Genomic DNA, 12,818 nt, shown 5'->3' with positions numbered 1-12,818 from the left:
TTTTCTTATCTCCTCTTTTCTCTCCCTTCTTTCTTGCTTCCATAAAAATGCAGACTAACCGCTCTTTTTTCATTGTGTTCCCTACTTTGCTCTCTCTGCCATGCAGTTTACGCAGTTGTACTGCTATTCAGAAGTTGCCTGGTGTGATATGGTATGACTAGCTGAGCAACTCTAGACACTGAGGCAAACTGTCTTTCTGTGAAAATATCCATCCTTCCAAGCAGCTAGTGAAAGGAACTGAGAAAGCTTGGAACAGACGATCTAGACCAGCCTTGCTCTAGGAATTGAGGCAAACTCTCTCTTATTCCTTAGTTCTTATTTCAAATACACATCTCCTAATTGCTATTTTCGTTGATGGCTGATTGGATTTCACTTACTTAAGAGCACTAAGACCACTCAGTTGTGGACTTAGAGTAAAGGAAGCAAAGACAGCCCTCCAGCCATGTTTATTTCTAGGCCCCAGTCCACTAGTAAATTTGGCTAAAAAAGCATTTAAGGAGATTAAGTCTACTTTTATTTCTACAGCGTTTTTTGGCCACAAAGCCTCAGTGTAATAGAATGTTTATTTCTCTCGATCTTCAAGGAGGCAAAGGTTTAGGATGTTCCAGTCTCCTGGTTAAATAACATCTTATTCTCATCCTATTAATAACGGCAAAGTGAGTCAAAAAAAGTTCTCAAGTGAGTAAATTAGGTAATATAACAATTCATTTATCTGCATTAGTCTAGGCATCCTGAGTTAGTAACTTTTTCCCTATTAGCAATCATAATTGCTTACAGCAGTTTTCAGAGAAGCTCTTTTCTCTACAATTTCTTTAATAGTCTAAAAAGTCGGAATGGATCAGAATCTTTTGCAAGATTCTGGCCTATAAAAACATTTAATCATATGTTTCCCTATATACTTTAGAGGTATCAATCTATATGATCCACAAGTAATTTATTATGCTTACTATTTTTCATGCTATTTTTTTGTTGAAGAAATTAAAGTGAAAAAAGGTTAAGAGGATCTCCAGGAGACAAAAGGAAGTTATCTCCTGAAATAGGACCCCAAACTCCAAGTCATTTAATTTTCAGGGGCTTAGACTGAAGTACTCTTCTTCTCATATTTTTATTAGTGTTGAGAAACAAGATATTTTATTTACCTTAACAATTTTGGAAATGTACATGCTCTGTGACCCAATGACTAATTTGTTTAAAGAATAAAATTTTCCATACTGTGAGTAAATATACTATTTGCTATTCTGGTTGAGACAATAAATTTTACAAGTGAAAGCTACATCTGTTTACAGCATAAAAATGGGAAGAGAAAACTCTGATTTAATATGCAGTTTAAAGTAAAAGTATGTATAACCTGACTCCTTATTTTCCTGGATTAATATTAGCTCATGTCATGTAATTATCATTAAATAGAATAAAAGGTGATAAAATCCATATTTAGTACCCCAAATATGTTAGCTGGTCTAGAAATCATAAATGCAGATACAATTTCCATCTATATTTAAATCATACACATGTATATAAATGACAAGCAAAGATAGAAAAACCATTAAAACTCACATATATGGCGACATGCTCAGAGGAAGAAAACACTAGCTTACTTCTATTTCACTCGGTGGGTATTTTTCTTGCAGAGGAGCCCTCCACATTGTCTGGAAGGCAGTTCTACGTATGAGACCAATGATTTGTTACAGAGCCCTGTGGGAAAGTATGACTCACCTCTTTCCTGTGCTCAAAAATGTTTTCACCTTTGTCTCCCCTCCTCATTCCCCTCATCCTACCACTGTGGACAACTGTTTTTATCTTTTCAGATAATGAGACAGATACTATGATATAAATTAATAAATGGGAAGAAGGAGGGGAAATGGGAGGGCAAGTGAAAAAAAGTGAAGAAGAGAGGAGAACTGGAAGAGAACAGAGCAAACAGAGAAACTCCATTAGAGACAGTAAACTAAGAACTAACTCTTAAAGAAGTAAGCTCAGTAAGAACTGGAGATAAATTATAAATGTAATATAACTCACCTGAGCCTTATGGCTAAACACCAATTATTATTTGAAAATAATAAAATTCATGTGAAAAATCTTAATTTTTAAGTAAACAATTCTATCTCATCGTTGCATGGCCTGTTAGATAATTCAAATTTACTGGGGAAAAAAATCTAGAAAAAATACATGTGGAAGAGGAACAAAAACAAGTATTAAGTAAAATGCTCTAGGATTAGAATAATTTGATGTAAATGAACACTGGAAGTGTGAATAATAGCATACTGCTTATTTATGATAAGTAAAGTAGTATGATCATTCCCAAATTTAAAAATCCTGAACTCTACAACCAATACCTTTTCAGCAGGGGGCCGGGGGGGAGTTCTAACAAAAAATCTGCAGAAGGTCAGAGTTAAAAATTGCAATGCTATAGCAAAATAAAAGAAATCCAATCTGTACAATCAAGAGAAACATGACTGAAGAATAATGATGGGGGATTTTTTCACAGAGGACAGTGATATGCTAGGCTCCCTGTTCACCAAAAAGAACACAATGGAATCTCTTGAATAATATTTAACTTAGATATCAAGATAAATTTCCCAACTTTAAAAGTTACTGAGCATTGAAAGAACTTTGATGAGAATGAATAATGCAAGTTTATAGACTCTATTTGCAGAATCCTTTAAAAGATAAGACCACATTATTCCATGTATAACTGAACTATACCGTGGCCTTTTAATACAGTTTAAGATTGTAGGTTCTGAACTCAAGATTACCTAGATTTGAATTCTACCACCTGGTAGCTATTTGACTTTAGACAATACTCTAAGCCTCAGTTACTTGATCTATAAAATAATAAGGAATGCTGGTATGAGGCTTAAATAGTGATGCACAAGCCCTTTTCTCAGTGGTTGATACATAATAAGCTCAATATACGTTAACCATTATTATTACATGGTTGCTGGAGGTGACTTACATTTGTACCTCAGTTTACATAATATATTTCTAAAATAATGTATGTAAATGGAAACACAGATTCTCCCCAGCTTATGGCACAATTTTATACTCTTTATCTTTATTTATGATTGTGCTCCAATTGGAAGGCCTTCCACCACTTGTATTTTCAGTTTCTCCACATTTTTATACCACTCCAGAACCATTAACTTACTCAAATAGTTAAAAATTAAATGGAATTGAATAATCTATAAATTAAGATAGAAATACATGCCTGTAAAGTTTTAAAATACTCTGAGAATTCAAATAAACATGTACAATTTTTAAATTGCATTATCCAAAGTGGGATATCATTGTACACAACTCGTTAAGGTTCAATAATTTAACATTTATTGATCATTTTGCATGTGGTATGCAGGTCCCCTTCAAACTCCATGATCCCCTGTGCATTCTTACTATGTAATAACTTAAACAAGACTATCTTTATGTATGAACTAATTAAGAGTGAACTACACACCATTAGTATGATGTTACTAGGTTTTTTCATAAAAGGAACGGCTTCCTGGATGTGACTGTCTGTGAGTGTGTACATATTCAATATTCTCTAATGAATACTAATAGTCTGAACCTGAAAACAAGAAAGAGATGTTCATTGTAGCTTTATTTACAATAGTGAAAAATTTAAACAGCATATATGATCAACACTGGAAAAATGGTTAAATAAACTATATTATTATTTCCAAAATAGTTATATGTCATGATATTGTTTTAATATAATGTGAAGTGAAAGATATTAGCATATTTGCAGATATGTTAAAATACATTTTAAAAAACTGCAAGGAAATATTTAAAATGTTAACAGTATTTGTCTCTGGGAGATGGAATTATAAGTTTTTCTTCTGTGTTTTTATCAATAACTATGTACACAGAGACTACCAACAAAAAATTAACTGCAATGTCTACTAACTGCAAGCAGAATTTATAAAATATAAATAAATGATCAGGGATTTTTTAATTAAGTCTAGTTGAGTATACTAATGAAAACCTTAGAACAACTACAAGGATCTAAAATAACTTCGAAATTAAAATAATACAGTGAGAACTACAATTTCAGAATGAGTAACAAGTTAAAAATCAGTAAAGTTTCCCCCACCCAACCCTTGAGAAGTAACTTTTGAGGAACAAACAAAAAGAAAAGGGAATTCAAACTGGAAAAAAAGACAGGACAAAAAATTCACGTAACACAAGGGAAAGTAAGCCAGTTCTTTAAAAAGGTAGATCTCAGTTTGCTCTTTATTTTTTTCTGCCTCCATACTATTCATAAGCACAACATATTCCCATCACATCTCTCATCATCTATAACAATTCTTGGAGGGGACAGTCATAATCCCAAAGGAAGGTGTGTGAGGTTTCAAAAAGTACCCCTGATCAAAGTTCAGGTTATCATAAGTTCTCCAAATAAGAGTGCATACGCTCTACCTCTCCAAATTTAGTAGATACTGACTACAGAATTTACGACTTGAGCTAGAGTTCACATAGAAGAGTTACAAGGAACTTCTTCGTCTCATTGATGTCTTCTTATCTTCTCAGAATAAACATCACTGATATCATTTCATCAGGACAGCCTTTTTTATTCCTAACCTAGGAGCAGACTCCAGCTACGTTCCCATACTTCCCTCTACTTCTACTATTACAAAACACATCATTGCGACTTCTCCTATTTAATGTCTATTATCAACTAGATTTTAAGCTGTAAGAGGTAAGAATAAAGGCAGTAAAAAGGTTATCTATGCAGATACCTGGAGGAAGAGCTTTGAGGTTGAAGACTACCTGGCACGTTCAAGGGAAAAAACAAAGTTAAGTGTGGCTGAAGTGGAGAGATCAAGGGGAAGAGGAGGCAAAAATGAGATCTGAGAGGTACTGAGGAGCCAGATCATGTAAGGTCTCACAGGTTGTAGTAAGAACTTAGGCTTTTACTTTTAATGAGACAGGAAATCAACAGAGGGAATTGAAGAGGGGAGTGACTTGATTTGACTTACTAAGTTTTAGCAAGAACATCCTGGCATCTGTACTGAGAATGGACTCAAAAGGGGTAAGATCAGGAGCAAAGAAACAAAGTGGGAAACTACTGCAATAATATAGGTAATACATGATAGTGGTCTGGACAGAATGGTGACAGCAGGGGTGGTGGGAAGTGGTAGAATTCCAGACATGTGCTGAAGGCAGAACAGACAACAGCTTGGTTTTGAACATGTGAAGTTTGAGATGCTTATTAGATATCCAAGTTAAAAGATGTTAAGTAGGCAATTAGATATACTCTTTTTCTAGAGTTCAGGGAAGAAATTCAGAGTAAATAATCAAATTTGGGAGTGATCAGCAAAAGGACAGGAGATTTTGAAAGCCTAGGTGAATGGATAAAATCACCTAAGGTGTGAATTTAAACAGAGGGAAAAAAGGGTCCTAAGATTTTAGCCTGGGACATTTTAATATTTAGAGGACAGGGAGACTATGAAAGATCAGAAAGAAATGGAAAAGGAATAGCTGGAAACTAAAGGAAGAAAATCACACAGCTGTGGTGTGCTGCAAGCCAGGAGGGGGAACAAAAGGTGTTTCAAGGGACAAAGAGTCATCAACTGTGAGAACTGTTGCTGATAAGTAATGTAAGACGAGGATTGTTATATGAGCACTGAATTGAGCAACGTGGGGGTCATGAGGGATTCCGAGAAGAGACATTTTAGTGGAGTAAAAGGGGCAAAAACTTTATTGTAGGTACAAAAGAGGATGGGAGAAGAGAACTTTGAGACAAGTTAAGACAATTTTTTCAAGGAATACTGCTGGAAATGGAAAAGGAAGGGGAGGAAGAGAAGGAAAGGAACATGGTGGGGTGAATACAGGCATTTGTTGTTGTTTATTTGTTTTGGTCTCCCTCTCAGATCAGACATAACAGCATTTTTGTATGTGGTTAGGAATGATCCACTAGGGAGACTGATGCTGTAGAAGAAATGGGGAACACGTCTTTTTGTAGGCAAGTTTATAATAATAAAAAGTTGGGGAGAGAGATCTCAATAGTCATCATGTTATATTGTGGTAAAACCTGTTGGAGGACGAGGAGGAGGGAGAGGAGAGCAAGAGCTGTATGCTCTGTCATGGAAATACATCCAGGACATATTACATGAAAACAAGTTAAAGAACAGTAAGCATAGCATACATTAATATTAAAATTGTAAGATGCCTAATTTGTGCTATCTGTGTATGTACACACACACATACACACAGAGATACACACAGTATCTAATGCATGGAAAAGGTCTGGAATGACTACTCAGATGATTATCCCTGGGGCAGGGAATGAAATGAACGGGCGTGAGTGGGCAGGAACTCAAATCTGTTAGACTAGCACTCTTAGTACTTCTATATTATTTCAATCTTTTACATAATGTATTCATGTAATTTTCATATAATCAAAAAGGAGAAAATAATTTTAAAATATTTTCTTCTAGAGGAACTCTAGGATATACTCTCATATTAAGAGTGGTGATTTCTGGGGTAAGGGTTGCAGGTAGGGGACAGAGGACTTTATGTTTTGTTTCATACACTTCCGTATTATTTGAAGATTTATCACAAGTATGTATTACTTTGGTAATAATGATTTTAAATAAAAATGTTAAAGTATTCCATTGTTTGAAATTATATCGAATTTATAAAGTTCTCAGATATGTTATAAAAAAAGATGGTTGCTTTCTGCAGAGGCTGCAGGAGAATCAACCAAAAAGTAGAATTAAGGCTGAAACATTTTGTCTTAAATTTTAAGTTAAGCAAGACTAAAAAAGGAATCTTAGAACACAAGATTGAAAAAGGAAATAGCGAAGTAAATACTGCCTTTTTCTTCCTCCTTATCAAGTTCTTTCTTGCTGACTGAGAGGAGAAACAGAAAAAGAAGCATTAGCACGTGAGAGAAAAGGGTTAAGAACTTCAATAACAAGCAGCCCTAAACACACATTTGAATATAAACTGCCATGGGTAGGGGACTTCTAAGCAAAAATTAAGAGAGAAACGTTCCAGTTACATATACAAGTGAAAAAGGAAAAAAATTAAGGCTACTAACTAACAAGGTCCAATTTTTCCAGTCATTTTAGCAATGGAGCCTGGTTTAAAACAAAAGTATAATGGGCAATCCCACCAAACCAAACAAAAAGGTGGAGTTGCTCTATCCCAAGTGGAGAGTACGGGGCTGTCCTCTGCTTGCCATCACCCGCCTCCTGAGGGAAGCTCGAAGGGAACACACACTAGACTGAAAACCGCTGTTCCAAAGCAGCATTTTAAAATACGTGCTTAAAGTTTAATAGTTATTTACTTCATGTCAATTATAGAGATTGGATTTTCATGGTGCTTTTTTAGAAGAGTTAAGTTTAAACAGAAAAAATCCCCAAATAACATAGATTGCACTATTTAACCTCTGTATGTCTTGGCTGCCTCAACTATTAAGAGGAAATAACATCAATCTCATGGGGTTGACCTATATAGAAACTAAATTATTTCTATAAATAACTTAGCATGTTATACAAAACATAAAGAAACCAATAAAGGGTTTTTTTTAATTAGTAGCTATAATTATTGCTGCTGAGTCAGTCAGCATACCTAAATAGCTGGGTAAGTCTTCTTGAGGGGCTCCTAAAACAACTGTAAAGTAAAATGACCACTTAAAAGAAAGACACAAAGTAAAGAGAGAAAAATCTTTGGAAAATATTGATTTTGAAGACCTCATCAGCATACTCATTTGTGTTTGTGCAGATTTGCCAATAAAATAATGTACAGATTCTATAATGAAAGACTGCTTTAGGTCATAAACTAGAATCACACTTGATTAATACTTTCTTGTAATAGAAGGCTGAGAAATTCCATTCCCCAAATCCTTTCTGGTTTGAGGGGCTACAGTCCTAGTATGTTTCACACTAGATATCAAAACACCAATTTATAAAAACAATATCCTACAGAATAAAATTGCATCTATATTTTAAATGTTTCAGCTTTAATAGCCATAAAGAAAACAAAAAATTTTAAATATTACCAAATGGAATCATATTTCATTTTAATTTTGAAGAAACATATATAAAAGGGACTAATAAAGAAATGTTGAAATTTGAAAAAATTTGAATTCTATGTATTTTTATAAGTTCATACATATAAATTTACATTTTTATGACAGAATAAAAGCATACTTTTTGATATGATATACTTTCAGCTATGTGAACATCTTCCTGATTCCTCAGTACTTTCTGTGTGTCCATATTCAGAACCTGAAGCTGCTGGATCAGCTCTGCTTGCTGTGCTGTATGTGCACTGTTCTGTTTGTAAAGATTCTGCAGCTCCTGCAACTCCTTCCTGTGCAAAGCAAGCAATAAATAGAGAGGAGCATGAATAAAGATCATCTCAGTAAAATAATTGTGTTCATCTAAGGTTACAGATCAGCTTCCAATTTTTTCATCTACAATTTTTTACTGCAGGCAAACATATTAATAAAATAAATAACATAGAAAGTATTTAATATTTATCACATACACCTAGAAAGTATTGATAGAACTACTCTGACTTTCAAAGCCAAATACTCATCAATTTTCTTTTACAGCCTGATAGTAATAAAATGTCTGGATATACAGACATAGTACCACCTTCTTATTGAAATTAGGTTACACTTCACTTCCAAGAATTGATAAGTACTGATGCCAACAATAGTTGTCACACAGTTGTGAATACAGGGTAATTCAATCTTTCATTTTATTTTATACAGAAATCTAAATGTATTAAAAAGAATCCCAAAAGGCAAATTAAGTTTTCAAACCAAAGTTCCTTAAAGCACCACTAGTTTGCAACCTCAAGGACCTGGGCTTGGATTCCTGTGACTCCTCTAATTCAGCTTGAAGGAAATGATGAGGCAAAAAAGTCAGAAGGAAGAAGAGAAACACAGGTGAAACCTGTCCTTCCAACCCACCAGGGTGGAACTGTAAGCAGGAGGACAAATGAACTGATGGTCGTAGTAATGACGGCACAAAATGTCCAGAAAAACCACACCTCTATGATACAGGTTTCCAGATTTCTGTGGTAATAAATCCTGCGTGACACAGTTCATATAAAACTGGAAAGTACTGTATATTCAATTTGAAGAGAAAAATATTTATAGATATGTATTTCACAGAAATATACTTTATAGTGTATATTTTGGAGACTATATTTTAATGGAACTTTTTCTTTATCTGTAAGCTCAAACTGGTGATTCATTCGTATTAGATAAATCTTAAAGAAGGCACAAAAGAGATATTCAGACAGTTGTCAAAGACGGATGAATATTAATATGGAAGAAATGAGCTCCGCTTTTCAGAGATTTAGAATATTAATGTTCTCCAACGACAAGCCCTGCATCTACGCAGATACATGTACATACGCCATCTGTATGTATATGTTCCAGGCTGCTATAACAAAATACCATAGACTGGGTAATTTACAAACAACAGAAATTTATTTCTCATAGTTCTGGAGGCCACAAGTCAGAGATCAGAGTGCCAGCACAGTCTAGAGAGGGCCCTCTTCGGGGTCATAGACATCTTGTTGTGTCCTCACATGGCAGGAGGCACAAGGGAGCTCTCGGAGGTCTCTTTCAGAAAAACACTAATCCCATTCATGAGGGTTCTACCGTCATGACCTAAGCACCTCCCAAAGGCCCCACCTCCTAATGCCATCGCATTAGGCATTAGGATTTCAACATATGAATTTTGGGTAAACACTAACTTTCAGACTATAGTACCATCTTTCTGTAACTATCTAAAAAACTGAAAGTTGCAGAAAATAATAGTCCAAAACTGGGGGAGGGAAGAGAAGAGAATCAATAATGGCACAATGTGTCCAAGTAATATAATACTCAGCAGAAGAGGGGAGAAGAGACTGACAGTAATAATGCTTGCTGAGTATTGCCATTTTTCAAGAATAACATTAGCAAGAATTATCAGAGAAGATAGGCAATAGATATCAGGGTATGTAGTCAAGACATATGTTAGGAGACCTAAGTAAATGTTGCATTTAGGAAGGGAACATGATGAAGATAAAACATACCATCTATCAATACAATGTAAAACATAACAAATTTATTTCTCCTCCAATGCTAGACGTTTGCTATTTCTTAAAGAGAGGTCCAGAATCAGTAGTTGGCTTGCTTTTAAGGGTCACGTAGAACAAAATAAATGCAGCTTTAATCAGAAGAAACACACTCAAGAGTAGGGAGATGTTCATACTCTGAGACACTTGAGGACTAAAAATCAACTAAGGGAAGAGCATGTTCTTGTCTGTCATGTTGTGCTATTTTCCGAGCATACTCTCAGTAAGTGAAATGGAAACATAATCTTACACTATATAGATGGGTTTCTTTCTCTGTGTCTCCCCACACCACCCTCTGAAACTAGATGGAATGAGTTGTACACCAGTGTTGCGAATATGAAATGTGGAACTCAATCAGCAACAAAGTAAGCAACAAACAAGGCTTACAAACCTCACACAACTGGATCAGTGGAAAACACTGAATTAGTCTAGATCTTTCCTCATTTGAAAAACAGTAAAGAAAAACAAATAGGACTTATTAAAAGGGGAAATACTTAGAATTAATAAAAAAATTTTATTGTGCATATCCAGAGGAAAAGTATACCTCTGAGTAGGAGTTACTGAAGGAAGGTCTAGAAAAGTATCAAAAAGAAACCATCACACCTCTCAGAATTATCAACAGAAAACCAAGATGTGGAGATGATCTTAATAAAATCTCTGTGAAGACAGGGACTTTTTTGTTCACTGCTACAGAAAAAGCACCTAGGACAGTTCCTGTCCCTTATTAAATATTTGTTGTTGTATTAGACACACCTTATGCACCTCTTCAGATTCAGCCTCACCTCCTTCCTAGTCACTCAGTACCTTGCTCTGCCTTAGCCTATTAACTACCACCTCAGCCTATGAAATTCATACACCTTATGTGGCTCTACCACTTGAGGTCAACCAGTTGCATGCCTAGCACATTGGCCTCCTTGTACCACTTCCAGATTAGGATAAAATGCTACAACACAGGCATGGCATAAGCAGTAAACTTTGACCAATGGTAGACAAAACACAAGAAGAAACCAGACAGACAAATTTTTTTTCTTTTTCCATCTGATGGATTGCTCTAGGGCATGGTTTCTCTCTACAACTTGTCCAGAATCAACCTGGGTGGCTAATTCAGTGCACCTGCCATCTCTTTCATGGCTCATCATGAAGCAGTGGCCAGTACAATAATACATTTTCTTGAATTACTTTTTATGCTTTCCTGCCTCTGATTCTTCTTCTTCTTCTTCCAGTTGCTTTGTCCTGGAATTGAATCTCCTAAGTAAATATTCAGAAGTTAATCCTTCACACAGACTGTTTTCTAGGATATATCGGACAAGACAGTTGTTGAATGGATGAAATGAAAAGGATAACACAAAGAAGCATTGTTAAAAAGAAAAAAAGATGCCATAATACCATTAAAATTCATGATGAAAGCAGTTATAAGGAAAATCAAAGCAATGGAAAATAAAATTGATAGGTTCAAACTTGAGAAGTTCCTCTCAATGAAAAAGAATAAAGGAAAGCATAGATTGAACTGAGAGGATGCTGAGAAGCAAGAATGCTTCTTCCCATCTCAAGGAGAATGTTAAGCTCTGTTAAAAATATTGTATTGCTGAAGGATAAATCCAATGACCTTTCAGTTACATTGATGCTATCTAAGGGATTGAATGGGCCATGGGATAAATTAGGAATATCCCTGTAGAGATTAAGTTTGATAGCAAAGACTGACAGAGGGTTTCAGACAGCTTCCCTAGGTTATTCTTCAGTTAAAAAAATCTTGAGGGCTTACAAAAACAAAGATTTATTGCTTGCTCACATTACATGTGGCTTTCCTCTATTCTAAGATCCAAACTAAAGCAGCAGACTGTATTAGGAATACACTACTATAGTGAGAGAGGGTGAAAATCAAAGGTAAATCAAGCAATGACTCTTTTAAAACATTTGCCAGGACATGGCATATGTCACTTTCATTCTCATTCCACAGGCCAAAATAAGTCACATGGCTAAATCTGATGCCAAAGGGGAGAAAGCATGCTCCAGCAACAGGTAAGGCCTGGTAAAACTGGGACCTTGAGATGAATCAAAATAAAAGTACAGGAATGAACAGATCAAGAGCACAAAGTTTAAAAAAAAAAAGAGTAAAAAGTTTAGCGATGAGAACTGAGGTAATATACAGAACTAAGCTTAAACATCTTTGGGCACTGTGGTTACACAAGAGGAGAGAAATGTTACAAATCTTGAGATGCAACATGAGAGTTAAAATGGTTGAACATGTGTACTATTTTCCAAAGTATACATAGCAAGGTTCAAAACCAACTAAAGACAAAATGTAGTGCTTAAAAAAACAACATAATGACATAAATCTCTAAAGTTTTTTATGCCATTTCTTTCTTAGCTTTAGAGAGAGAGAGTGGTTTTTATAGAGAAGAAATAATTATGTGAGATTTAATAATTCCTTCAATTTCACATCAGTGTCTTACTGTTCCATTATACACAAAAACTAAAGTTATTTATTAAAAGAACATGTTCAATATAGTCCTCTTTATCTAAAAACTCCTGCATACCTAATCTTCAATCTATAAATATGGATTGAGAAAAATCAAGAATGATTCTCACAAAATTTAATGGCTGTTATTTCTCTAGGGTTGTATTTTAAGTGCAATTTTTTTCTCTTCTTTTTACTTTTCTGTACTGTATGTATCTTTCTATAATTCACATGTATCACTGTACCAAAATCATTACTTATTTTGTTTATCACATAAATTTAA

The 12,818-nt window shown here is 34.8% G+C and overlaps 1 protein-coding gene across 3 annotated transcripts in view; it reads right to left on the bottom strand.

Annotated features, from left to right (window-relative positions):
- CNTLN (centlein) overlaps positions 1-12,818 on the bottom strand; it is a 314,336-nt gene that overhangs the window by 211,787 nt on the left and 89,731 nt on the right. For all 3 annotated transcript variants that reach the window (XM_046664977.1, XM_046664979.1, XM_046664980.1), the window contains exon 7: positions 8,151-8,313. In XM_046664977.1, coding sequence (XP_046520933.1) covers positions 8,151-8,313 — 163 coding nt within the window. The remainder of the gene's footprint in view (positions 1-8,150; positions 8,314-12,818) is intronic.

The sequence above is a fragment of the Equus quagga genome, chromosome 6 (genome assembly GCF_021613505.1).
Source record: "Equus quagga isolate Etosha38 chromosome 6, UCLA_HA_Equagga_1.0, whole genome shotgun sequence".
Taxonomy (NCBI): domain Eukaryota; kingdom Metazoa; phylum Chordata; class Mammalia; order Perissodactyla; family Equidae; genus Equus; species Equus quagga.
This window is presented reverse-complemented; position numbering and strand designations above follow the sequence as displayed.